Below are 26,071 nucleotides of genomic sequence, written 5' to 3' on the forward strand. Positions count from 1 at the left end.
GTGTAATTTGAAGTTATTCAGCTAGTTCCAGATTTTTCCAGGCTTAGTAACAAAAAAATAGACAAAAAATATGCAAAAATGACATAAACTGAAATTTTCAAAAAATTATGAAAAGTGTGCAAAGTTCGAAATTTTAATGGAAACGGTAACAAAATTAGAAAAAATTGGTAAATCTTAACTTATTCCACATTGTTACCTATGGTCCCCCCCCCCCTTTGACTTGGGCCCCCCTATTCTCATGGCCCCCTAGTCATAAAGAGCCGAAAAAACTCTAATAGAATGTCATCTTTAACTTTCAATTTTGAGCTGATATATCTCGGTTTCTTTAACAGCTATCCAGAATATTTTTACAGGAATGGAGATAATTTAGTTCAAAGTTATCTGTTTGGATGGGCTGTTGTTAGCGGAACTACGGTGAGCCAAGTTTAGATGCCTACGAATAGTGAAATTTGTTGGGTGACACTAAACATTTTCAGTTGTTTTAAACAAAAACAGAGCTTTAGATTTGTATTTAGAATTTTTTTTTACGAATTCATCCGAACAAGATATACCGCTTCAAACCAATCAACTGCCACAACTTCCAGAAATTGCATAGAGTTCAGACTTACGACACTTTTAAGGGGTAATCCTCATTTGGATGAATTTGTACAAAAAATTTCCAACTACAATACTGAAGCTCTTTTTTGTTTAGTAGACCGGCAAATTTTCAGTCTTGTCCAACAAATTCTACTATATTTGGTTACCAAAGTTGGTTTTTTTCCACTAAAAACTAATTAAGTACCACCCAAGCCGTCACCTTTGAACCCATATATCTCAGGTAGTCAACTGATAAACTATTTATCATAATATCAGGAGTGTTTTGGAAGTTAACACATTTTTGATGTCTTTAACAGGAACTGAGATAAGGACGGTCAAAGTTAGGGGTCCTTCTATCACAGGTTGTACTGCACATCTCAAGCTCATGTTCTCTGACCCTTTGCTTCTTTACTTCCTGAATTCCTCTCCACTTTTTTTTATTTTTCCGTCAATAGCTACTTTTCAAAATCCCGTCACCTTCTTCTTTTTTCCCGCTCCCTGATTGAGTGTGGTGACCGGTCCTCTCCTGGCGTGCTGCCAATTACCGTTCGAAACCTCAGAAGAAGAAGATGTACAAGCTTCAGTTCTCCTTCTTTTTTTTCCATTTTCTCATCTACCCATCAATCATAATTTGTTCTACTGGCCGATGCTGGTCAACAGCGTCCCTTTCACCCTCTGAAGAAGTCATTTCAAAATCCAGGATCTTCTTCTTTTGTGTTGACACCATAATCGGATAAAAAGGTGTTGGGTTATCCTTTAGGTCAGAAACTGACCTAAAGGATTTCTACTTTTCCATCTTTTTTCTTTTATTGACTCATTCAATTTTTTGACATTCCGAATCTCCCGCAGTGTGCGGCGCCAGGTGACAGCTCAAAGGATCAGGGCAGATGGTCTGCGGGTCTAGGTCAAAAAGTGTGATAACAAATGGAGTGAGATTTCCCAAGGACAGACAAAATGAATTCCTTTTTAAATTAACTCTTTCCTCTCCCTCTTGGAATCTTCCGTTCTGTATTACATAATGAAATTGAGAAGCGACAACAGATCGTCTCTTTGGAACGATTGTTGACATGCGAGTGTTACCGATTACACGCTTCAATCGGTTCTCCATTTCCTTCCCCAGATAAGGAATCCAGAAGACGTTAGGGATATGAACAGAGAAAGAGAGAGAAAACAAATTAGCCTATCGGTGTGCAATCAATCCGTTTGTCTGTCCTCTAACTGACCTCTTCCCTATATGACAAATAGGCAAAAAATGGGATAAATGAGTAGTAGTCCGGTCCGTTTGCTTAAGATTGAGTGAGTTGCGAGGAGGACACGACACGGTTATCAGATAAGTTTACATAGAGGTTACTGTGTTGCTGCCACTAATACTTTTTTGATGAGGCGAGACGTAATCGGACATGACTCTGACTTGACGGAGAACTGATGCTGTGGATCTCGTGTTTCGGGATGGATAAGAGTTGACAGTTTAGGAGAGGGGTACTGTAGAAATGTTTTTTTGTGGCCTGGGGTAGTTTCTAAACATTTTATTTTTTGTTTCGAAGTTGGTGTCTTATGTTTTCCTTCATCCACCTGGACAGGTGGCTTCTGACCTTGGTACTGGGTATCTCGGTAAAAAAAATTTTTAAACAACAATTCATTTTGAACAAAATTTGAAAAGTTTAGAAAAAACTAGAGTGTTCATCATTTTCACGTTAGCTAGCTAATAGTAAGCTCTTAAAAATTTCCATAAAGTAGATTTTGGATGCTTGAAAATCATAGTAGATCTTGTTACATTAAACTGTGAATTTCAGAGTATATTAATCAAAAGCAGAGCTTCAATTTTGTAGTTGACAACGTTTTTGTGAAAGTTTGGATAATCTGAATTTTTAAAATGTTTCATTTTCGAGATTCTGAAATTCTGAATTTTTTTCGATTTCTCTGATTTTTGATTTTTTGAACTTTTTGAAGTCTGGGTTATCGAATTTCTGATTTTTAAAAAATATTTGAAAATTCTAGGACCTCATAACGTCCCAACCCGACTGGTTCTACCTATTTTTACGAATTCTCAGCTTCACCTCACCTCTTCCTGTCTTCGCTAATTATGTCTCGAGTGAAACAGTCAGCATTATAATTTTCCAATTCTATTCATCCCTCTATATTTCTACCCCATTCTTCTTCCCTCATTTCCTCGAATACTCAGTAATTCACCCACACCTTCTCCTTGTTCTCCCGCCCCTTCTATTCAGTCCGTTACACTCCCGAATCGCGCATTGCTGCCTCACCGACGGGGTTGTCTTATTGCGTAACCCGTACCCTATCATAACTCTCTCTTCCCAAAAAAGAGGAGAGAAGATAATCAAAAGAGAACGGAACGAGGAGGAGGATATCATTAACTACTCCCGTTCTTCTCCCCAGTTAACTGTCTTCTTATCACCTTCTTCCTAGTTATCCATCCACTTTTCCTTGTTCATTGTTTTTCTATTGGTTTTATTCAAGTTGGTCTGATAGAATTGGGGTTAGATAAGATCCGGTTAAACCGATAGTAATCAACTCATAAAAATTCTTAATTGAGAGTTCTCGAATTATCAAGCCAATGAATACAGCATCCTTAATCCGGCTTCTTGAGATGAATGTTATTCTAGAAATCCTTTTAAAAAAAGCTCTGAATTTTCTAACTATTGCTACAGCATTTCTATCTTAGCATAATTTAGAGCTGCACCCTGACCGTCAATTTTGAGCCTTTTTTATTGTCCAGAGTGCCGCACAACCACCTGGACTGATTAAAATGGGTATATCTCTAGACATAAGCATCTTGGAAGCACGAAAATTTGTAGAAATTTTTTTAAAGTCTGATTCAAAGCTTCTGAAATTCTCAAAGCGATTCTTAAAGTCTAGGTATTGTTATGATTGTCCAAAGATGAAAGACGTAATATTTTGTTGTGATTTTCATGAGATGAAGCAACTTTGATTAGCGATAACTCAGCTCAGAGTTGACCAAATAATTTGAAGTTTGGCCAGTTTTCTGATGAATTGTTTGAACTTTCAAATACAAAATGTTGAGCTCAGTAGCTCAGTACAACGTTTTACTCAGATTTTATGCTAGTACAAACTTGAGACCGGTAATTATGCGCCATCCTGTAGAGTTCAGAGTCGTAACCCTTCCAGGAAGTATATCTCATCTGGATGAATTCGTACAAAAAAGTTGCAATTTAGAAAATTGAAGCTTTTTTATTGCTCAGTAGAGCTGCAAAATTTCAATCACATCGAACAAAATCTACAATTATTTTGAGACATCCAAATTTGGCTATAAAATTGGTGAGATTGATGAACTTTTGGCTTTTCACAGGAACCATGAAAAGTTGGTTTAAAATTTCACTAATTCGGTTAGAGTTTTACTGCAATTTCAGTGATTCATTTTCTTAGACCACCGCTTGCTTGAAGTGTTTTGCTTCTAACTATAAACTGACCTTCATCAAGCCGCACACATAGGGCATCCTCCTCTTCCCGATACCACTTTTGTATTACCAAACTTTCCGCACTTTTCCAATTCTTTATGGTGTTCCTCTTCCTTTCTTCCTCTTATTCTTCCACCAACACTTGACATGTTCAAGATCATTTCTTCGAAGCCAACAGCAGCAGCAGTTGTACCCCAACCAAATGCCAATTCGTTTCTTGATTTGATTGTTTTGTGTCCAACATCCTGTGTGAGAGTTCATAGTGTCTGCTCCACCACTTCTTGGGCCTAATTGATAATTAGGTGTTTGTGTGTATGTTGTAAGGGACACACATCTGGCACAACTCATCTGGTGCTCTGAGGAGACCCTACCCTATTCATTTTCTCATCTGTTTATACAAGTTTTGTTTTGGCCCGCCTGCTGGCTGCTACTACTACTACTAAACTAAACGCTCTCATAGGTGTGAAAGACAATTAAGCATGGACAATAGAGAACACTGACTAATTATAGTTATATTTGTACATACAAACACACATTCCCGTAGTAGTAGTTCTCTTTATATGTAGCTGCTGTCTTCTATAGCATAATTATCACAACACCCTTTCTATAACATCTTCTTTTTCTTCTTTTTCTTCTTCATCAGCCTCTGGAATCTTCGTACATCCTGTGGGGTCCGTCCCGAAAGGCAGTCAGTTCTGGCTCATTAGTCGGACGTCTTGTGTCCTGCAAAGCGGCGGACGGGTCACGCAATCTCAGTCTATTCATCCTCTCTCTTTCGGCACATCTCCTTAACTCGAAGCATTCCTTCCGATGAAGAAGACGACAACATCTTCTTTTGGCTGCTACTTCATTCTTCTGAATTATGTATACCAGTTTGTGTTATCCACTTATGTTTGTAGAGCTTTTTGGAAAAGAGAGGAAGATAGAAGTCAACTCATCTAGACGAGTTGCAACTATATTCTGTTTGAAAGTTTAGCGTTTTTCGAGCATTTTTATTCTACTTTCTTCCTGAACCCTTCAAATTTTGTCGAAAATAACTTTGTGGACCCAAGATGCTCTGAGCCGGTCTTGAATCCTTCCAGTTGGCATACATCATTTAATTTTTTGAGTTATCTAGGGCCTGTACCCAGAAGACCTAGATCTCGAAGGTTCCTTATGAACTTATGAGCTTCAGATATTATGTACCTTGAAGCTCAATTAGCTTCACATGCCCATCGGAACTTTGATATCCATCACACACCCGAACTTGATATCTTTTTCTTCTGCCCTCTTTTCCGGCTCCCTCACATTTCATCATTTGTCAAACTACAACATGTTTCTACATCTTGGATTACATGTGCTACATCCAACTTTTTTTGTCTGTTGCCTCTCAAGACCTGTGACACCACTAGTGGTCCAAGACACATCAATTTACACGTCAATTCATTGTTCTTGTGGCAAATTACATTGTTTTTGAAGCTGTTGCTCCAAAGAGAAGATAGGGCAGGTGCCCCCGTTGAAAAAAAATGTAGCAAGTGCCGAGATTGATTAGTTGAGATGAGCAAATTTTTTCCGAAGCTTTACCAAAGCTGTGCCACGGTCGGTTTTTGGGATAGGTAGGCGGCTTTGCTATCGTAGTGGTTTTTGGTGACCCTACTGATTTTTGGCAACCCTAGTGGTTTTTGGCGACCCTGGTGGTTTCTCCTGAACCGAGTAGTTTCTTGCTACCCTAGTGGTTTTTGGAGACCCTACAGGTTCCTACCCACAACCTAAGTCGCGGTCAGCCTTGTTGGTAACCGATCAGACACCCCGAATGATTTACGGTACCTTATTTTGACTAAAAAAGATGAAACCGAACGTATTTATTTCCCCCAAAAACCAGAAGCCGTATCTCCCAATTCTCCTTTTTCTTCCTCTCATCACCATCAATCTTTTCCTCACTTGGTGGTTTCTTTTTTCTTCTTCGTTTCTGTCTATGCCTTCAGGTATCAAATGCCGACGAACGCTTTTGATTCGATTACGGTAATCGTTTCGGGCTTGAAGCTATGAGAACCCTTTTATGTTTATGTCACTCTTCTGTTTGTGTTGTGTTGTTGAAGAATTGAAATGGCGGGAGAGAGAAGTTTAATTGGATACGGATTTCGATTGACAGCCCCAAAAACCCGTCACCATCATCCGGCTTTTCATAAAATGCCATTGTTTGAAGAACATACAGTGGATATGGGGGAGCAACCACACGAGAAGAGATGTATCCTTCCTTGTGTGTGCATTTGTAGGCTCCCATGGTGTCGGTTCGAATTTCACTGACCAGAGTGGATCTTTTGACTCGAGCTATGACTTTTGGAGAATTCCAGTTTCCTCGACTTTCTCCTTTTTATGAATGTACTTCTCACTAATTTTTTCCATTTAATGTCCTCTTTATGGGAGTCCCAGAAAATCAAATCTCTTCCGCTCATCAAGTCCATTGAAGTGTGTATGGGTGTATTCTGTCTTTTTCACACTTTTCCTTCTTTTTTTCGAAGCTCCTCACACGTCTTCTCATTCGAATCCGAGGCGGCTCTTCGTTTTTCGATTAACCTTTTAGGCTTGTGTTGAGAGCCGAAGAAGAAAAAAAAGAAGGGGAAGGGCTACTCCGGAAAGAGTGGGCTCGTAAAATTCATCTATCCCCGCTCCTTTTGCGTTTTTGTGTGAGTGCACGGCTTCAGGAATTTGTAGTATTTTTTCTTGTTGTCTTAAATTTTCATCCTTCTCATCTTGTTATCCCTAAATCCGCAGCTCCCACGGTTACGAACCAGGTGTCGTGGTATTCAGATTTTCTCAATATAGATGTTCAGATATCCTGGATGCCCTGAAGACCCGTGTCTGAGATACCACCGCTTTCGAAAATCGGAAATCCGGCTATCCTGAACATCGTATGTTCGGAAAAAAGAAAACATTCGGATATCCAAATTCGAAGATTGTAATTTCTAGACTTCGGAAATTTTCATTACCAGACATCCTCAATTGCCTTAAATACACTAATCAAAGGCCATCCGAACCGCCAACTTTGAGCCCAGATATCTCATTTCCTGTGAAAGATACATATCTCAAAATTTCCAAAAAGACCTTTAATGGTTCTCATCCCAAAGTCCAAGTTCCATTCTTCCCACAAACTGACACCCATTTTTTTACATCCCGTTGAAAACCTAATTTGCATTCAACACGACGAAAAAAAAGTTTGTGTGGCTCATTCCATCTTGTACACATATATTTTCTTCTCGCCGGTGCTCTTTAGCTTGTTTGGCATTCGGGATAACATGCGCATCATGATGGCCACAAACGATCATCCAATTTCATTTGACCACACACACAGAGCTCTCTTTTCTTCTTCTTCCTCGAAAGTTTCCATTACACATTTTTATATACACACATACATATATCCGGGGGCACTTGCTCCAAAGAGCAATATGCTCTAACGATTCGGCTCATCTAAAGGGGGTACCCCTGCCAATTAGTACTAGACTCAAGCCATTCGATTCATTTCAAGTGTGTCAATGTGTCGGATGCACCTGTCTGTTCTTTTTCCTACTGAATTTCCAAAAAGGAATGCCGCTTTCTCGCTCTGTCTCATTTGAGTTACGCCATATTGAGAGGAGAAGAAGAATTGGTGGGAATCTAGGAGGGAAAGAGCAGATGCTTATAATTGCATGGATTTCGTATGGGGCTTATAAAGGAAAAAAAACGAAGGACAAACCGTGTCTAATGAAGACATTGGGGAAGATTAGGAAGAAGGGGAGGGCTCTAGATAGGTATCTTTTAATTAAAACATAGGAATAATTTGTGCAGGTAGAGTAGGATTTAAGCTCAGGATTAGAGAGCGACCAATTTTCTAATATTCGTATGTACCAGATCCCAGTTTGAACATGTTCAGCTCTTCAGAATTTTGGATAGCCCTGTTTTATTTTCTGCTATCTTCGACACCTGTCAGTCTTTTGAAGACTCGTTTTATCTTTTCGTATTGAAGCTCAATTTCATGTTTGAAGATTTTATTGAAGCCGAATTTTCTGTTTGAAGACATTTTTGTTTGAAGCCAAAGAAGATTCCATAAAATTGAAATTTTTTAGGTTGCTGAAAGATTCCAACCTTCAAAAATGTTTTCAATTTCGTAAATCTTCTGAAGCTCTTGAATATTTCCTTTTTCTAATGGCTAGAAAAATACTTTAAGCTCTAAATTGTCATCTATTCAGGAATCAATAATTCAGCACAAAGACAGTATTACCAGCTTGAAACTCAATTCAGGAAACTTTTTCATATAACTTTATTTGGCCTATCTTGTGTTCTCTTTTATAATGGAATTGAACAGACACCGGGTGGCGCATCACTACCCGGACTGATGAAAACGAGTGTATCTTCAGACTTAATCACTTTGGCAGCACGAAAATTGGTAGAAATATAGTTTTACGTTGAATTCTAAGCTGCTGAAATTTTCAAAGCGATTCCTCACATCTAGATATTGGTATGATTGTTCAAAGAAAACTTCGTAATGTTCATTGAGATTTTCATAAGCTAAAGCAACTTTGACGAGCGATAACTCAGCTCGACATTGCTAATATGATTTGAAATTTTGCCAGTTTACTGCTCAGTAAAACGCTTCACTCAGATGTTATGCTCTTACAAACTTCAGACCGGGTAATTAGGCTCCACCAATAAAATTACCAAGTTTACATTAACAATTAATATAAACAATCGAAAACACCCGCGAAAGTTGCCCCCAAAGATTTGTACCGTAAATACAGCTCCTCATTTCCTGTGTTGCCATTTCCTTCCGTATGCTCATCGTTAGCCTATACAAAGACCTCTCCTCTTGGGGTATTCCCAACAGGTCAAGTACCATAGGAAAGGCACTGTGGCTTCTTGTTTCTTGTAGAGTATAACATTTCTCTATCCCAAAACCTTCCACTCGTTTTCATTTTTCATCCAAAAAGCTTTTAGATGAAACTTCTCTCTCATTTTTTATAGATTTTTTATAGCCCCCAACCCCTGGGTGGTCGTAAACCGTCAATAGTCCAAGTAGTTTTGTCTCATTTCGAAAAAAAGAGGGTATTAGTCGATGTGTATTTTTAAACAGAAAACCTAAACGACCTTCATTTCGAATTTCTGTTCTTCCTTCTCTTTTTTCTATCGTAATGATAAGCACGCCAATTTGGACAAATGAAAAATCAAAAGTGACGAAGGGGGCCTACCGCATTGCAAGAGACACACACTTTTATGTGATTATTCACACCTTTTCTGTCAATCTGTCCCCGATTTTATTTATCTCCTCTTTTTTCTATTCTTTCTTTTTTTTGGTTCGGTAGGTGACAACAATGTTGTGATGTTTTATAAATATGGTTGTGTAATGGATATAGGAACAAATTTATGGCTATATCCCATTCGCGCTGATTCAATCATCATTCACAGAACTTTGAAATTACCGTAAACCCTGTAATAGAAGGGACCCTTAATGTTTGGCTTTGAGCCAATTTTTCTCGTTTTCCGTAAATTATATCAATAAGTTGTCAACTGAAAAACAAGTTATCCAAATTTTTGATATCCAAAAAAGAAGCCGAGATAATTGAGCTCAAACTTCACAGTTTGAGGGACCTTCTATGAGAGGTTCCACGGTATGTAATTTGTTATTTATCATAGTTTAACCTATATTTTATCAGTTGACAAAATTTTGATACCTCTGACAGGAAATAAGATAATGCTGATGATTTGGGAGTGCTTCTATTAGTGGAAATACGGTATTCTCCATTCGCCTGATTTTGTAATAATAGAACTTAGGAATCCTAAAATTCAGATATCTCAATCACTGTGAAAGAAATGACAAATTTGTCACTTGATAAATTATTTATCACAACATCACCAATATTTTTTCAGTTAACAGATTTTTTATATCTTCCACAGGAATCGAGATAATTGAGCTCAAAGTTGTCTGCTTCTATTATTGTGTTTACGGTAGCCTTAATTTTTTTTGGAAGTTTTCAGCTTCTCTCAGTTTGTTTCATACTTTTCATATTTTCTTCTTCTTTTCGGGATTTTTTCTTCACCCTCACTTTTCCTAATGATCCTTACAATTCTCCATTTTTCAGATCCTCTCCAACACCTCCAGAATCCTGATGGTGTGATGCGGTTACCCATCCTTCCTCTTCTTCTCACTCTATTCCCAATCTTTGGTTGGACCCGAAAAATTCCGGATATCAACTGGATTTCGTCGAATCCAATGTGAGTCTGTCTCATCATCGTCGGGGGTTTTTCTTATAGTTTACAACCCTTTGATCAGCTCGCCGACTTCTCTCTGCGTCTCTCACTTTCTAGTACTCTCTCACCCAAGGTTATGATTAGGATCGGCGTATAGAACATGAGTATGTTTCATACTGTTTTGGGAAAGAGATGGATAAAGTGACTGTTCTCCTTCTCAAAGATAGATATACTCCTTCCCGCCAAAGAAAACTAACGAGGGAGTGTAGAGAAATGAGAGACGCAGAGAGAAGGTAATTCATCATTACCGCAAAACGGAGAAGAAAGGATGAAAAACAATAAAGAAAAGGATATTCTAAGAGAAAGGGAATTTGTGTTACGAAATAAAAATTTAAGACCAAAATTTCAGATTCGACGTCTCCAACACTGATCACGTCATATCTGTACATATCGGAGACCGGGTGTCCATCAAATGTCCAAAATCGGAGCCTAATGGAAAATATGAGTACTCATACATCTATATGGTATCTGACGAAGAGTATGATCACTGTTTCCTATCCAAACCAAGGCTAGTAGGAGCTTGTGATAATCAGACTGTTGATGTAAGTTTCCTTCCGAAAATTTGACAATCTGAAACTTTTGCTTAGGCATCCATCAACATTGTGTTCCGATCATTCACACCCACACCAGGAGGATTTGAATTCCAACCCGGGAAGAATTACTTCCTGATCAGTACGTCAGATGGAACTCAAGAAGGAATCGATAGGAAAAAAGATGGGCTGTGTACAACGAAGCAGATGAAAATCAAGTTTGAAGTGGAGAAAGATCGACGGGGTATTCAGAATCCAAAGTTCGCGGCAAGGACGTTGAAAAAGGATCGGGATGCTGAGCAATCGACGCCAGTCATGTATGTAGTACACGATGGGAATGACATTGATGATGGTAAGCTTTTTTTTTGAAGGATCCTAAATATCAAGTTCTATAAATTGTGAATTCATAGCTACCGTATTTTCGCTGATAGCATCCCCAAGAAATCGACCATTTTGAGCTCAATTATCTCACTATCAATTGCTATAAGAGATAACAAAAATTGGTCAACTGTAAATGTTCATCATAATATCACCAATATTTCATCAGTTGACATAATTTATCAGCGAAATACGGTATCCGGTCAGTAAGATATACAAAAACGCCTTTTTCAGCTTTGACCATTTTCAGGAGTCTGGAACTCGACAGTCAAGTTTCCGAGCACTAAATCTTTGGAGGTTATAAAACAGACCAAGATTAAAAACTTTGCATTCACAGAATTTTTTGAAAACTCTCAGTTTATAAGCTATTTGCGCGATTTCTTTTCAGAGGATTAAAAGGATTAAAAGAATTTTGAAATTTACAATTTTATTTCCTCTTATTTTTCAGACGACGACGGTTCCAACGCCTGCTCCTATCTCGTCTCAATCGTCTTCCTTCTTGCTTCCCGTTACTTCTTGTAGTCCTTTTTACTTTTCTCTTCCCTCTCCATCCCAATTCTTCTTTCCAAACCGCTCACATTGTCATCTAACGGGTTCCAGAACGTCTTCTTTGTCACACAAAACCACCTCTTCTCTATAATTATAACTTCTCTTCTCTTTTTTCTGAATGTCCAGTGATTCCTTTTCCTAGATTCTAACTTCTCCGAATTCTTCTCCTTTTTTGCCGATTCTCCTGTGATCCAGATTAAGAGAATAAAGATGCTTAAAAACTTCTCAAATCAATTAAAAGTACAAGTTGCAAATCGAAAATAAAGAGAGAAAATTAAATCAATAGAAAATAGAACTAATTAGTGTGACTTTGGTGACCGAAGCGGAAAAGGAAAATGGGACCAAATTGAAGAGACAGGTTTTATTTATCACTGTCTCTTCTTCTCACTCTCTTCTTGAAGACGTTGTGTCTTTCCACAAGAATCTCTTCGCTTGTTTTCTCTGACCCTCATGAAAATGTTGGAAGAAAGATGACGATCAGGTGTTTATTATGTGCTATTATTTTGTTTTATTCTAGTCAAAATGTTGAGGGAAACAGTCAAATTGGTAAGTTTGCTCTATTGATGATAGCCTGGTCAAAAAAAATTCTCGCAGACAACACCTTCAAGGCTAAAGCCTTCGTCGCATTCCCGTCTCCAACTTCTAGTATTTTCGATTGGGTTCCTTTCAAACCATTTGGTTCCAAACAGTCTGTAAGTGTTTTTTGTTCGATGAATTTTTACTTTCTTTATTTTGTGCCAAAAATCATATAATTTCACATAAAAGTAAAGAGGAAATTTAAAAAAAGTTTTCTGCACAAAATTTAAAAAAAAACGTTTTTTTTTCAGACACCTCTGATTCGCTTAAAAGTTCGAGCTTATAATCGAGTAGTGTTCACTAAAAAAGACTCACTTCTCAAGGAAGTCGAAAATGTTAGCGAGTACAAAAAAGAGCAAGAAAAGCAGTTTGAGAAGAAGAAGAACGATCCAACGTCAATTGAGGAAAAAGAGATAATTGTAAATGAGCCAGATAAGATGTACGAAAAGGGGGAGGAGCCAAAGATTTTCTTGGTTCCAAAACAAGGAGAAACTGTATCAAGAATTGGTAACGAGTATGGTCAAGAAGAGGTGATAGGAAATGATAATGAAGATGAGGTGGAGAAGCCGAAAGATGACGATTTCCAAATAATGTATGACGATCAGTTGAAGGAGTATGTGCTGAAAAGACCGCTGAAGATGGATAAAAATGGAATAATTGATTCATGGAACGGTGGAGATTCAAAGGAGAGAGGAGAAGAAAAAACAACAAGAACAGGAGAAGAAGGAGAAGATGATGAAGCTAGAAGGATTCTAGAGAATGAAGAAGAAGGCCTCGGCGTTCGTGGAATCGGAAATGAAACTATTCGGAACACACCGAAGAAGGAAAATGTCACAGAAGTGAATCTGGAAGAAGAGGAATTGAATTTGGAAGGTGAGACTTTATCCATATTTCCGTAAATAAATTAATAGATACCCAAACCGTCATCTTTAAGCTCAATTATCTCGATTCCTGTAAACGTTATCAGCAATTTGTGAACTGATAAAATATTGTCGATAGTATGGTAAAAATTTATCAGTTGACAAGTTTTTGATATCTTCCACAGGAATCGAGACAATTGATCTCAAATTGAATGGTTTGTGTGAGCTTCAATTTTTTGAAAATACAGTATAAATATTTTTTCTCACTCATTCCAGACCTAGAGCCCAAATCCCATCGCTTTAAACCTGGAAAAAGCAAGATTCGTACTTATGACCTGGCTTGGATGGATCCGCGCCTCCTAGAAAAAGAAGAATTCTCAGTTCGGTTGACACCTCAAGAGAGATCTGATTGGCGAGATAAACTTATCAATTTGACACTTTTGGAGGAACGAAGAGCCGATGAACACAGGGATTACGGTAGCAGTTATATTCTCCCGGTTCTGAAAAGTGTGGATTACGATAATACAAGTGTGCCTTTGGCGTTTAATGATATTCCGGTGAATGTGGCGGTCGCTTTTAATTTTCTGTATCTGGCGAATTTCGATAGCGAGATGATGGAGTTTTCGATGGATGTAGAAATGGAATTCTCGTGGATTGATATTAGGTAAATGCTTTTGAAATACAATCAGCCTGTTTGCCGCGTCTCCGGCGCTTCAAAAATCTGGCTGGTGCGCTGTCGGCGCGAGTTGATCTGGTTTTGCTCGTTCGTCGCTTCGCTCCTCACTCTTTGAGCTGAATTACCTCGATTTCTGTGAAAGATATGAAAAATTTCTCAACTGATAACTGTATTATCATGATATCACTAATATTTTATTAGTTAAGGGGTTTTTGATATATTCCACAGGAATCGAGAAAATTGAACTACAAATTGACAGTTCTGTATGCTGCTATTAAAGGAAATACGGTATTTTATTTCAGACTAGTGAACAACTACACTAAACCAATCAGAATCCGCGAGAAAGCTATCATCGAGCAAATTTGGAGACCCGATCCGTATATCGTCAACTCAAAACACTCGTATTTTCATTATGTATCATTTCCAAATATTCGAATGAGAATCACACCGGAAGGTTTGGTGACGTATACTGTCAGGTATAATCCGATTAACTAAACTATTGGATACTTTTTGTTTTGCAGAGTATCGTCAATATGTTCTTGTTTCATGTCATTCTGTTTATACCCGCACGACAGACAGGAATGTGATTTGAGAATTGCGTCGAGTGAGTTTTTCGGGGTTTTGGGTCACAACAAGATATTTTGCATTGCAGTTGCCTACTCAAACCAATATGTAAAATTTCACTGGCACTCCAATCCAATCAGATTCCAATCGAAAATCACCTTACCTGAATTGCACATCACGAAAATTAAAACTGGAGAATGTTCTCTCAGAAACAAGTTAGGTAAGTTTTCAGAAGAACAAACAGAAAATGCGTTCTAGGCTATTTTATCCATGGTGACATAACTTTTGCAAGCTGAGTTTTCTTAGCCACACTGGTAAATAGTTATATCAGGTGTATTTTTGACTATTTCTGGGCCATCAACAACGATGGCCTAGCAAAATCATGTTGAGAAAGTTAGGCCATTCAGTACACTCAAGATCCATTTAAAAAAATTTCAGTTGACGCATCCTGTCTCAAAATCTTGTTTTCTTTGGAACGAGATAGTGCACGATTTGTGATTGAAAAATATGTGCCATCTACTTTGGCAATGATGTTCGCGTGGGTGGCTCCATATGTACCCTATAACTATGAAGACGTCAGAATTATTACACCAATTACGGTAAGACATTTTGATTGGAAAATGAGATGCGTATTTCTGAATATCTTCAAATATCGAAAAATCCCTGACCGTCAATGAGAAACGTATCGCCTGAAGGTGTCTTCGAAAATTCCAGAAAGTTAAATTTGCACAATTCTATATTCAGGTGCTCCTTACCCTGGTTCAAATGGAAAAAGGAGACAAAGAGATCAGAACATCCTACCTGACATCCATTGACGTCTGGTTTGCAGCCATGAAATCCTTCACCGTACTCTCACTTTTGGAATCATTAGTAGTTTTGGCTCTGATCAAAAGAAGTCGAGCAATGACAAAAAATGCGGAAAGAGCTGCAAATGAATTTGAAAGATGCACGTTTGAAGCAGAAGCATATCGATTGAATCGACTGTATCATCGAGTGGATTCAATTTGTAGATTCTCATCTCCTGTGGTTTTTGTTGCGTTCTTTGTTTATTATGTACTGTTTATAGCTCAAGGAAATGAGAACTGTGTTCAGATATAAACAATTTTTTTATTTGAAATTCTTTATAGCATTTTGAGGAGACAGTAGAGGAGCAGCAGAACAACTATGGAATAAAAAAAGAAAGATCACAAATCATCACAAATGAAAAAGTTTTGAACTTGCCGAAAAACCACACAGAGACCTAAGAGTGAAACATTGATGTCATTCAAAAATTTTCGTTCACTCTCAAATATACTGAAACTATAAAATTGATACAACATGTTTTAGTTATTGAGGATATAAGTCGAAACTTTGTTAGTCGCTGCTTTGAAAATCAATCGACCGTAAACACTCTAGAAGATCCATATATCTCGGTTGCTGTGAAAGATATCAATATGTGATCAGCTAACAAAACATTTTTGAGATTATGATAAACATTTTGTCGAGTTGACCATTTTTTAATATCTTTTACGGGAGGCGAGATATATGGGCTCAAAGTTGGCGGTTTGGGTGGGCTTCTATTAGAAGAAATAAAGTATTTTCTAGTTCGTGAATCGAAATCGTGTTTTTTTCGAAAAGAAGATCTAAAACTCAGTAGAAGAAACATACCATTTGCTCATGTTTTGACATGATTAACCACATACAATTTCATCCCGGAACTATTTTTTCACGGAACAATTTTTAATCTCGGAACTTTAACTTGCTCATATAAACTGTATATAACTGCACATCTGTCAGCATCCCTCCTTTCTCCCTCAGTTTTTACAAAGCCAAAGTGCAAGATTCTTTTTCGATTGCCTTCAATTTACAGCCAACGTTCTCGCCACTGTCAATCTTTTTGTTTTTCATTCCCATATCTTTTTTTTTTCATACACTGTTCATGTTTTGTTACAGTTATTTTTCTGAAAGCCTTTGCTCTCTGGTCTTTGGAAAAAAGGAAAACATTTTTTCTGGTTTTTTCATAGCTCAGATTTGCATTTGAATTGAATTTTGATATAAAGAAAGGTTTGAGTTTTCGATCTTTCCTGAAAAAAGGATGTCTGAAAGTCTTTCATACTGTAGTTTTTCTTTGTGAACCAGGATTTCGGTTTCGGCCAATTTGAGGGGAACACATTGCAGACGTGAGCTGAGTAATGACTCCTCCAAAAGTTACATAACTCACTATAAGAAAAATTGATCAAATTTTAAATTTCTCTAATAAAGACATATTTCAGTTCTCTTTGAAACCTATATAATTTGCTTGATGATATTATCGCTGAAAATCACTCTGCGTCTCCACCGTTTGCGTGTTCCCTCTTTTCTCCGCTTCGAGATATCCTCGTTTTCTTCTCCATTTTCCGAACTCCGAGGTCATAAATGGATTTCTGAAAAACAAAGCCTGGAAAACGGTTTTCCGGAAAACAACATTTTTGCATACGGTAATTGCAATTCTGTCTGTCTTCCATTCGCATTTTTATCAAGAAAAGTGTGCCTCTTGTTCAACCCCAATTATATTACTATTTGCCGGCATATTTGCTCCACACAAAGAAAAGAAAAGAAAACGAGAAGGGCGCATTTTTGAAGTCTAGAAATTTTTGAGTGACCGTTTTTTTTGAAAAGCTATAAAGGATTTATGCGTAGCCGAGGCAACACACTGCTCGTAATTTTAAACATGATCTTGTCTATTTTTCTAGGCCCTTTTTACTTCTTAAGATTTTGTGTCATCAATTTGTGCGAATAATCGCATAATTGAATAAAACTTCTGAAAAGATTCAAGAAGCTTTTGAGAGCCTCCAGAGGCTTTTAGATTTTCTAAAAAGCATCTGAAAGCTTCTGGGGCTTCTAGATCTTCACGATACCACACTACACACAAAAATATACGTTCCGAGGCGTTGCGAACCGGTGCCAAAAGATCGCTGATCTTGCGATTGATCCGTGTTGAATTGGGTGTAAGACATCTTCAAAAGCGAGATTTTGAAATTCTCTTATCGGTCATAGCACATCGCAAATTTCGGAGAAATTCTAAGCTATGTGCAGGTTGGAAACTTCTCGGAATGTTTTTTTTTGTTTGTATGTGTACTGCTGTAACTGTAAGATCTCGAATTTTCCATGAATATAATTATAATCTGCAAATTCATATATGAATATATGAATATATGAATATATGAATATATGAATATATGAATATATGAATATATGAATATAATATATATGAATATATGAATGTACAGTTAGCAAGTACAGTTATATAATGTTGTTTTTTTTTCATATTGTTCTGGCTCCCCAATCATTCTGTTACCGTATTTGGTCTAATAGGTGTCAGTAATTATGACCTCAATTATCTCGATTCCTTTGCAAGATATCAAAAATCTGTCAACTGATAAAATGTTAGAGTTATTATGATTGACAATTTATTAGTTTACAACATTTTGATAGCTTTCACAGAGATCGAGATAATTCAACTCAAAGTTGGCGGGAGAGAAAATACAGTAAAGATACCTGTTTTTCTACGCTTTCCTACTTTTTTCCAGCTCTTGCCACGTTTTTTTTTCTTTTTACACGTTTCCTGATATTTTTTTTCTTCTTTCGCCTCATTTTTTGGTGGGAATACATTTTTCAGTCGATTTATTCAAATGAAACGGGATGACCTACAAGGTATTCGAGGTTTGGCGATCGGCGCTGTTTTAGCCTTCCACTTCTTTCCGAAATGGTTTCCGAACGGGTATATTGGTGTCGATATGTAGGTTTTTTTGAGGAACTTGAAGCATTTTACAAATTTTTTTTCAGGTTTTTCGTACTATCTGGGTTTCTCATGACAATGATTTTTGGATCAAAACCAATCACTACAGATTCAGTTTACCTATTTTATTTCCGCAGAACCAAACGAATTTTGCCACTTTATTTGTTGATCATTCTTATAGGTGGGTGACCTTTTTAGTAAAAATTTTCGGAATTATTTTCAGGAACCATCTTGGTATTTATAGTTTTTCCCAACACTTTCATCTCGATGAATATGGATTCGGCTTGGAATTCAATATTCCTCTATCATAATATGGCCGAGCATTCTGATAACAATATGTACTTCAAAATGGTAGGTCGAAACTTTAAATTGGAAAAAAATGGAAATTATTATTCCAGCTAAATCAAGCAGAGGATATATTCACCCATACATGGTCTCTGTGTGTAGAAATGCAATTCTACTTACTTGCTCCGTTCATATTTTTACTATTATCGTTTTGTACGAGTGGATTGATGCTAACTTGTTTCCATGCGATCATCATTTTTACTTCGTTAGGAAACCATTTATTGTCGACGGAACAGGTGGCGTTTAACAGGTGAGTAGGGATTTGTACATTATTCTGGTGCGAGAAAATCGGAGCTGTGGAAGAGAAATACGGCTGAAAGCTACCGTTATCTAAAAATATATTTATTTTCAAGATTTATTTTTTGGTTTTTCTCATAAAATAAACATTTTTAATAGGGAAACAATTGAACTAAAACATACGGAAATCGAGAAAATAAAAACGGAGAATAAAAATATTTTTTAGGTTACGGTCGTTTTCGTTGTGGGACCTTTAATACTATTTATTTTATTTTCAGTGCTTTCTGTCGAGTCTGGCAGTTTCTCATCGGCTCTGCTGTCTTTTTCCTTTCCGCCGAGCTTCTGGAACTAGACACTAAAGTTAACAACTACAAGGAACTGCTTCTAGAAGAACAAGGATCAGATGAAGAAAAGGATAAAAAAGAGGATAACGATGATGATGACGATGAAGTGATATTCACAAAGCCCCGTCAAAATTTGAGCCGTCCTCCATTCTATATTCTACTCTACTCATCACTATCTTTTCTCATCCTACTATCATTTGCCCCGTGGACAATACCCGCTTCTGCACTTCGAATTGTAAAACATTTTGAACTTTAATGTCTTATCAGTTGAAGTTGTTTTCAGACGAGCACATTCCTATCGGGAGTTATTATTTTGACAGGGACGCTGTGTGAGACGAATCCTATGAAAAATCGGTTGGTCGGGATTTAAAGGATACTGAAATAAGTACGAATTCCAGAGTACTGGTATACATCGGTGACATCTCGTATAGTCTTTATTTGGTTCATTGGCCAATCTATGTCTACGTCAAACATTACCACGATGGAGTGTTTTTCGGTGCGCTACATATTTTTGAAATAATTTCCAAAAACACAAACTTTCAGTCTACCTTCTTGGAATCGCCATTTCGATTCTTCTGGCTATTTTGATATCAGAAACATTTGAAAAATGGTACCTGAAAATTGGCAAACAAGAGACCCTCTTCATGATTCTCATATTCTACATTTCTATCGTTTGGACAGTTATGAAGAAGGATCAAATTGCAACTTTTGTGGACGATTTCAAATATGGACATGAGGAAAAAATGATGGGCATAGTGCATAGTTCTTTTGAGAATATCACACTTGGTGGGATTTTGGATACATGTTAGCAATTCAAAATTTACAAATTTCCAGACCAAGCGATTCTATTGAACAAGAAATGGGCCAGAGAGGAGTACAAAAATCTGGTGATACCGAATTGTTTCCCAAATAAAACCGAACATGGATTTTGTGAATTCGATAGAAGCAATCTGACAGGAGATATGACAGTTTTTATGGTTGGAAATAGTTTGACTGCGAATCTAGGATCTCTGGTGTACAAGACATTCAAAAATCATGCAAAGGCAATGTACAAGTACAGTAATTCTTGTGAGTATTTTTTTTTGCAATCCTCTGGGAAAATCACAGTGATACCTGTAATATATGAGCCCCACACTCTCAAGCTTGAGGTCTTATATTTCATTTTCTGGTAAATATATCAAAGATACGTCAACTGACAAAATGTTTTTGATGTTATGGTAAACAATCTGTCAGTTGACATCGTTTTCATATGTATCTTTTACAGAAAACGATATATGTGCTCAAAGTTAAGGCTCTTCTATACCAGATTTTACGGTATATTTTTCAGACTGTGAAATTCTGACGGTCTCGAATAGGAAAAGGTGTCAGAATTCTCATGACACTTATGAAGCAGAAGTTTTCAAAAAACTACCGGATGTGTTATTCATGTTGGATCGGTGAGTTTGTGGATATCTGGATGTACAGACACACAATTAAATTTTCAGACCTGACAAACTTCGACGACCCATAACCGGAGACGTTGAGAATGATGACATTTTCAAGGAAGCTCTAGCAACATTGAGACAGTATGAGAACAATGTGAAGAAGAAGATTTATATGCTGGAATCATACACACCACCTACAAATCTACCGCTCTCGAAGTTTGCAAAAATGTTGGAGAAGGGGGATAATGTTTCGCAGGTTTTCCGTAAAATCTGAATTCAAAGATTCTACCAGTTTTTCAGAAACTATTCAAAATTGACCACACTTATTTGAATGGCATGCAACGGCAAGAAGCATTGGTTAAGAAGTGCTCAAAGTGTGAACTCATACGAATATCGGATATTCTTTTCAACGGAACTCAAACTAACAGCTATGATGAGGACACGAAACTGGGTTATTATTACGACGGACTACATATTACACCATTTGCTCAGAACTTGATTCTACCGCTGTTTCAAAACATATCCGACAATTTTCATTGATTTTTGTTGTATTAGGGAATTCCGTTATTATTTTTCGGGTATATTTAATTTTTCTTGCATTTTGCTGTTTGTTTCTTTTTCGGTTCTCATAAGCTTTTAATTGTATAAACTAATTTATTAATACTAATTAGGTCTAATAAAAATGTGTTTCACCTTCGAAGACTCCTATAAATAGATGATTCGGATGATTCAGATAATGATTGAAAATTAATTTATAATCGGAAGGATTGATGCATTTCAAGATAAAAAAGCAATTTTAAGGTTTTCAAATAGGCCTTTTCTGATAGAACACATTATGAAACTCGAAAACTTCGAAACAATTTTTTTTTAATTTTTCGAAAAAAAAACAATTTTTAGATTTTTTTTTCAGATTTTGGAATGTGTTCTATCAGAAAAATCATATTTGAAAACCTTATTGCTTTCGTAATCTGAAGTTAACACATTCTTCTGTATTACCATAATTTCGAAATGACCGATTTCGAAATGACTGGTTTCGAAGTGTGGCAGTTTCGAAGTGACATGGAGACAAAAATAAATATTTTGGGTATGCAGTTATTTATCAAAATTAAACCAGCATTCAAATATGCAACAGTTATGATAAATATTTTAACAGTTGACCAATTTTTCAATATCCTTTGAAAGAATCGAGATAATTGATCTCAAAGTTGACGGGCCAAAGAGGAAATATGAAATTTTAATTATTTATAATAGAATTGAAAATTGACCACCTCTCATTCCTCCGGGCCGGGCCTTGGAAAAACTTGTCCCGGCCCGGCCAGTTGGCGCCAGCTTCAATTTTTTGGCAAACAAGTGTTTTTTTTTTGGAAAAAGGTTGTTTTTATCATCTAATTTCAAGCTAAATTGTGAATATTGAATTTGTAAATGTTTAAACAAATTTTTGAAAAATAATTTTTTTTCCCTGAATTTTTCCAAAGTTGAGATCGAAGAAAAAATAGCATTTTTGAAGCAAAATAACATTTTTTTTCTCAAAAACTAGTTTTTTTTGTTTAAAAATTCTCAAAAACTTATCAAAAAATTTTTTTTTGAGAAATTTCGACCAGTGCACACTGCAGTGTCGCTTTTTCAACCGCAATTCTATTATTACTTGCCGTCTTTTTTGCTCTCCACCCGGAATCCGAAAAGGCGTAGTCTAGGAAGAAAAAAAAATAAAAAGTAAATTTTTGCATAATTTTCTGAACAAAATAAAACATTTGAAGTAAGAATGATCAACAAATAAAGTGGCAGGATTCGTTTGGCTCTAAAAAAATAAAATATGTAAACTGAATCAGAAGTAATAGGTTTTGATCCGAAGATCATTGTTATTAGAAATCCCGACAGTACGAAGAACCTGAAGAAACATAAAATGCTGTTCCAGTAAATTTCCGACAATTTCCATTGAAATTTTGGATTAGGGAATTCCGTTCTTATTTTTCGGGTATATTTAATTTTTCTTGCATTTTGCTGTTTGTTTTCTCTCGGGTCTTATGAGCTCTGAATTAAATAAACTCATTTAACAATACTAATTAAAGGGGGAAACTTCATTGCACCATAATTACGAAAAAAAAACTCAAAAAAAAAATCAAAAATCTCTGAAAAACATTGAAAGCAAAAAAAAATCTTTCTTCTTACTATTAACTCAAAAAAAAACGCATATAACACCGACAAAGAGAAAGAATATCACCGTGTTTTCTTTTATCAGAAGCTCACCTCTATTTGAAGTCTTTTCTCTAATAGAAGTAAACCCTGAGAAAGAGGTTGAAAAATAGAGCCCACGACTCTATTGGAGAAAATACGGTAAATAGATAAAACTGTTCATATGAAAGCACGAAAATGTTGATTCTTGTTTTTTAATAGGTCACTGAGAATTCTGATAAACCAAATAACAGAAAACTTTTGGGTATCATTTTCTATTAGCGTCCAATCTGTGTTCATATCCTCAACAAACTCCTGTGTAATCACAAATTTGAGTATGGTGGGCGTAGACCGATGAAACTCCGGCAGTCAATGTTGTGTCAGTGCTCACACTATTTACTCTAATCAGGTAATATCAACCATTATCATAATAGATAACACTTCCTCCGCTATCTCCCTTAAATATGTTTTTGAGACTTTCATCAAGGATAGGAATATCAAACCGGTCGTGTGTTGACTCCCCAAGGTTCTCCATTGATCCAAAAAGACAGACCTTCATTATAATAACCGATGATCTGAAAACCTTCACATTCGGTTACTTTGGAAAATCTTTCACCTGGAAAAATCCGCTTATCAGCATATCGGTTCCTTGATGGTCAGTGTTGCGAAAATCCCTATCTGCAATTCTCAAAACTGGAGAGATATCAGTTCAGAAAACTAACTATTATGTCCATATGAAGTAACTTTGGCTACAGTTTTTATAGCTTGAAAGTCGGAATTGTCTGAAATCAGATAAATAACTTTTAGATTGGATTTTACCAACTCTAAATGCAAGCGGGGTGGGCGTAATCATCAAATTGTATATTCTCGCTGAGTTCCCAGAGCATCATGTCATCATGCCAAAATTTTGTTTGCAAACACTCTGTAAATAAAAATTCAATTGCAGTCAAAAACTCTTACCTTGAACACTTTGCCCGAAAGTAGTCCTCCATATGAGTTTCTGACTGCGAACGAATTGTTTTCTGGATACAAAATCAAGTCGTTCCCACTGAAATTATACGCAATAATTATTAGAATAGTCTATAAAATTGATATGAATGATAGTTTTCGAATAATAAAATTATATTTTCACTGCAAATCAAATACGCACCTGCATTTTCTTCTCATTCCATTGAATCTGTGATCATATTGAGTCATATCTGACATAAGACAATGTGAAGCGCTCATAACGTGTCTTGGAGAAATTATCGTCGCAGAGCACCAATTATTAGGATACTGTATGTAAGCAGCCCATGGCGCTTCATAGCCATTAGTTGGTTGTCCACCGGCGGTTTCTTAAACGAATGTTGGTTCTCGATAATTGAATAATTACTCACTGCGGCTCTCGAATCTTCTCGGATGGTTGGTTTTGGTTCCGCAATAAGACTTCAAGCCTTGATTTTCTTGCGGATTCAAACGGTAGTCACACCTTATTCCTCCCGTGAGGAAGAATAAGAGAAGAAGAGAGCGGTTCATAGGAAAATATGAAACTGGGGATTTCAAGGAAGATGGTTTTCTTTTATAGAGAATACGTAAATCGAATCATAGTTTTATATGGGAAAGGTGAGCGTTCGTATAAGATTTTTATAGTTTTGCGAGAATTGATTTTTTTTTTCAGAATTGGAAAATGGCTCCCCGAAACAGGAGTTGTACAGTACCATAATAAAGGTTACTGAAGCGTCTGAACTGACCCAGTCATGATCTTAATAATCAATCAATCGAAAAAGCTCAAACTCATTTTTAACTTGAGTTCTTCTATATCCTGCATTCGAGAGCATTATCACTAATCAGCCAAAATGACTACTTTGTTCAACTCGAAAGCATCTTAAAACGGACTCCATTCAGGTTGATTACATCTTTTCCTGGAATGATTTTCTTCTTCTCTTTTGATGTTCGATCCGCTTCCCGAATAGTTGGTGACCGCTCATTTTCACTGTAATATTGAGAAAAGAAAATTGCTAGTAATAAATGTGGGAAAGAGAAGTCAGTATTAAGGTAGAATTTTTGAAATTTGAATTGGCCTGTTATTTTTCAGTATCGCACAACCTCATTCTGCGTTTTGATTCACAAAAAAATTGAGTTCTGCAAATTTTGTTAATAAACAAATCTGGGTTTTGTTTATAGGTACATGAAGATTAAATTTCGGTTTCCTATAAACCAACTTTTTGCAAAACCAAGCTTTATCTCCCTACGCGTTGCGTATTTGCGTCGCGGCTTCCTTCTTGATTCTTATCTTGGCACGTCGCCAAACGGTCAACACTGGCACTGTGCCAACAACTCTTTACTGTCTGTATCTCTTCTTCTATCTTCCGTCTCTCTCTTTTTTCTGTTTTCTCTCTTGTTAGCGCAGCAGTGTTCGAGAAGAAACATGAAGAAGAAGAATACGAGGTTACGATACACACACGTGATAAAAAAGTTCGTCTTCGTTTCTCTCGAGTTTTCGAATTTGGTTTTGCTGGTAGATTGCAAGTATAATTGAAGTAACAATAGCTTTCAGTTTTTTTTTTCAAATTTCAGATAATATTTTTACCTGGCAAACTTAAGAAATTACCAGACAACTCAAACTTCTAACTGATGCTCGAGACAGCTGAACCTTTGGATTTGATCTACCAATCTTAGTTTTAGCGGGAGCCAATCAAATTTAAGAGGAGAGGAACTTTTTCCTTTTTTTGGCATTTTTCTTGTCCTCTTTGTTTTAGGAAAATATCGTTGGATTTAGCATCTAAAGAGACCAAACTAAGTAATATCTCCTGAATTTTTAAATTGAGCATTTTCAGACAACTTTGAATTTTTTGAATTCTCATTTTTTCCTTTTTTCTAGAATCCGTTCTCCTTCTTCTGAATCCAAGACGATCCTTATCTTTCCATCAAACTATTTCGAACTTTCGGAATCTCCTGTTTCCAAGTCCTTCTCAAATTTGACTCTCTTCTTCATCATCTCATATTTTTCAATCCTTGGACATTCTCTCTGCTCCTCGTATCTCTCTTCTCCAAACACACATGCATTCTCATTCACACCACCAAATTAGAATGTGTCGCTCTTTTCTACTTTCTTTCTCTCCCTCTGACTCTCTTTTACCGTCTATAATCTCTTCTCATCGGGGCTCGAAAACTCATCTCTCCCTCTTTCTCTTCCTTCTTCTTCTTCCTCTTCTCTCTCTATTCCTTTTTCCTGTCCTCCCGTTTCGGTGCCGTTTGTCCTCTTCTTCTTCTTCTTCCGTACCTCCTATCCACACCATCTTCTGTCTTCTCACTCTCTCATTATTCGTTTTCCTCATTTCGTCCTTTTCCTAATATCACCTATGCCCCAAATTAGTTCGTGAGGGCGTGGCTCGTGGTCATGACA

General features: G+C 36.7%; 8 protein-coding genes across 8 annotated transcripts; 3 read left to right on the top strand and 5 right to left on the bottom strand.

Moving 5' to 3' along the window:
• Window positions 1-1,390: 1,390 nt before the first annotated feature.
• Window positions 1,391-1,684, bottom strand: CBG26464 (the record flags this gene model as incomplete). Its single annotated transcript, XM_045235994.1, has 1 exon — window positions 1,391-1,684. The coding sequence occupies one exon, from the start codon at window positions 1,682-1,684 to the stop codon at window positions 1,391-1,393; it is 294 nt and encodes a 97-aa protein (XP_045098311.1).
• A 418-nt stretch (window positions 1,685-2,102) lies between these two features.
• CBG26465 lies at window positions 2,103-2,458 on the bottom strand (the record flags this gene model as incomplete). Its single annotated transcript, XM_045235995.1, has 2 exons — window positions 2,103-2,168; window positions 2,393-2,458. The coding sequence occupies 2 exons, from the start codon at window positions 2,456-2,458 to the stop codon at window positions 2,103-2,105; spliced, it is 132 nt and encodes a 43-aa protein (XP_045098312.1).
• A 4,921-nt stretch (window positions 2,459-7,379) lies between these two features.
• On the bottom strand, window positions 7,380-7,403 carry CBG26466 (the record flags this gene model as incomplete). Its single annotated transcript, XM_045235996.1, has 1 exon — window positions 7,380-7,403. One exon carries the CDS (start codon window positions 7,401-7,403, stop codon window positions 7,380-7,382), a length of 24 nt encoding a protein of 7 aa, XP_045098313.1.
• A 2,737-nt stretch (window positions 7,404-10,140) lies between these two features.
• On the top strand, window positions 10,141-11,704 carry Cbr-efn-2 (the record flags this gene model as incomplete). Its single annotated transcript, XM_002634363.2, has 4 exons — window positions 10,141-10,238; window positions 10,624-10,816; window positions 10,862-11,156; window positions 11,631-11,704. 4 exons carry the CDS (start codon window positions 10,141-10,143, stop codon window positions 11,702-11,704), a joined length of 660 nt encoding a protein of 219 aa, XP_002634409.2.
• Window positions 11,705-12,201: 497 nt separating this feature from the next.
• On the top strand, window positions 12,202-15,651 carry Cbr-lgc-43 (the record flags this gene model as incomplete). The annotated part of the gene is made up of 8 exons (XM_045235997.1): window positions 12,202-12,423; window positions 12,559-13,180; window positions 13,444-13,831; window positions 14,146-14,319; window positions 14,365-14,627; window positions 14,846-15,006; window positions 15,152-15,439; window positions 15,535-15,651. The coding sequence occupies 8 exons, from the start codon at window positions 12,202-12,204 to the stop codon at window positions 15,649-15,651; spliced, it is 2,235 nt and encodes a 744-aa protein (XP_045092671.1).
• Window positions 15,652-18,057: 2,406 nt separating this feature from the next.
• Window positions 18,058-21,054, top strand: CBG04420 (the record flags this gene model as incomplete). Its single annotated transcript, XM_002634365.1, has 12 exons — window positions 18,058-18,164; window positions 18,212-18,345; window positions 18,388-18,515; window positions 18,563-18,759; window positions 19,025-19,325; window positions 19,374-19,444; window positions 19,489-19,586; window positions 19,634-19,876; window positions 19,925-20,158; window positions 20,418-20,526; window positions 20,575-20,770; window positions 20,815-21,054. The coding sequence occupies 12 exons, from the start codon at window positions 18,058-18,060 to the stop codon at window positions 21,052-21,054; spliced, it is 2,058 nt and encodes a 685-aa protein (XP_002634411.1).
• Window positions 21,055-23,444: 2,390 nt separating this feature from the next.
• Window positions 23,445-24,201, bottom strand: CBG04421 (the record flags this gene model as incomplete). The annotated part of the gene is made up of 4 exons (XM_045235999.1): window positions 23,445-23,468; window positions 23,647-23,734; window positions 23,837-24,020; window positions 24,063-24,201. 4 exons carry the CDS (start codon window positions 24,199-24,201, stop codon window positions 23,445-23,447), a joined length of 435 nt encoding a protein of 144 aa, XP_045092672.1.
• A 1,145-nt stretch (window positions 24,202-25,346) lies between these two features.
• On the bottom strand, window positions 25,347-25,496 carry CBG26467 (the record flags this gene model as incomplete). Its single annotated transcript, XM_045236000.1, has 1 exon — window positions 25,347-25,496. The coding sequence occupies one exon, from the start codon at window positions 25,494-25,496 to the stop codon at window positions 25,347-25,349; it is 150 nt and encodes a 49-aa protein (XP_045098314.1).
• Window positions 25,497-26,071: the final 575 nt, after the last annotated feature.

This window comes from Caenorhabditis briggsae (genome assembly GCF_000004555.2).
Source record: "Caenorhabditis briggsae complete genome, chrIV, whole genome shotgun sequence".
Classification (NCBI taxonomy): Eukaryota; Metazoa; Nematoda; class Chromadorea; order Rhabditida; family Rhabditidae; genus Caenorhabditis; species Caenorhabditis briggsae.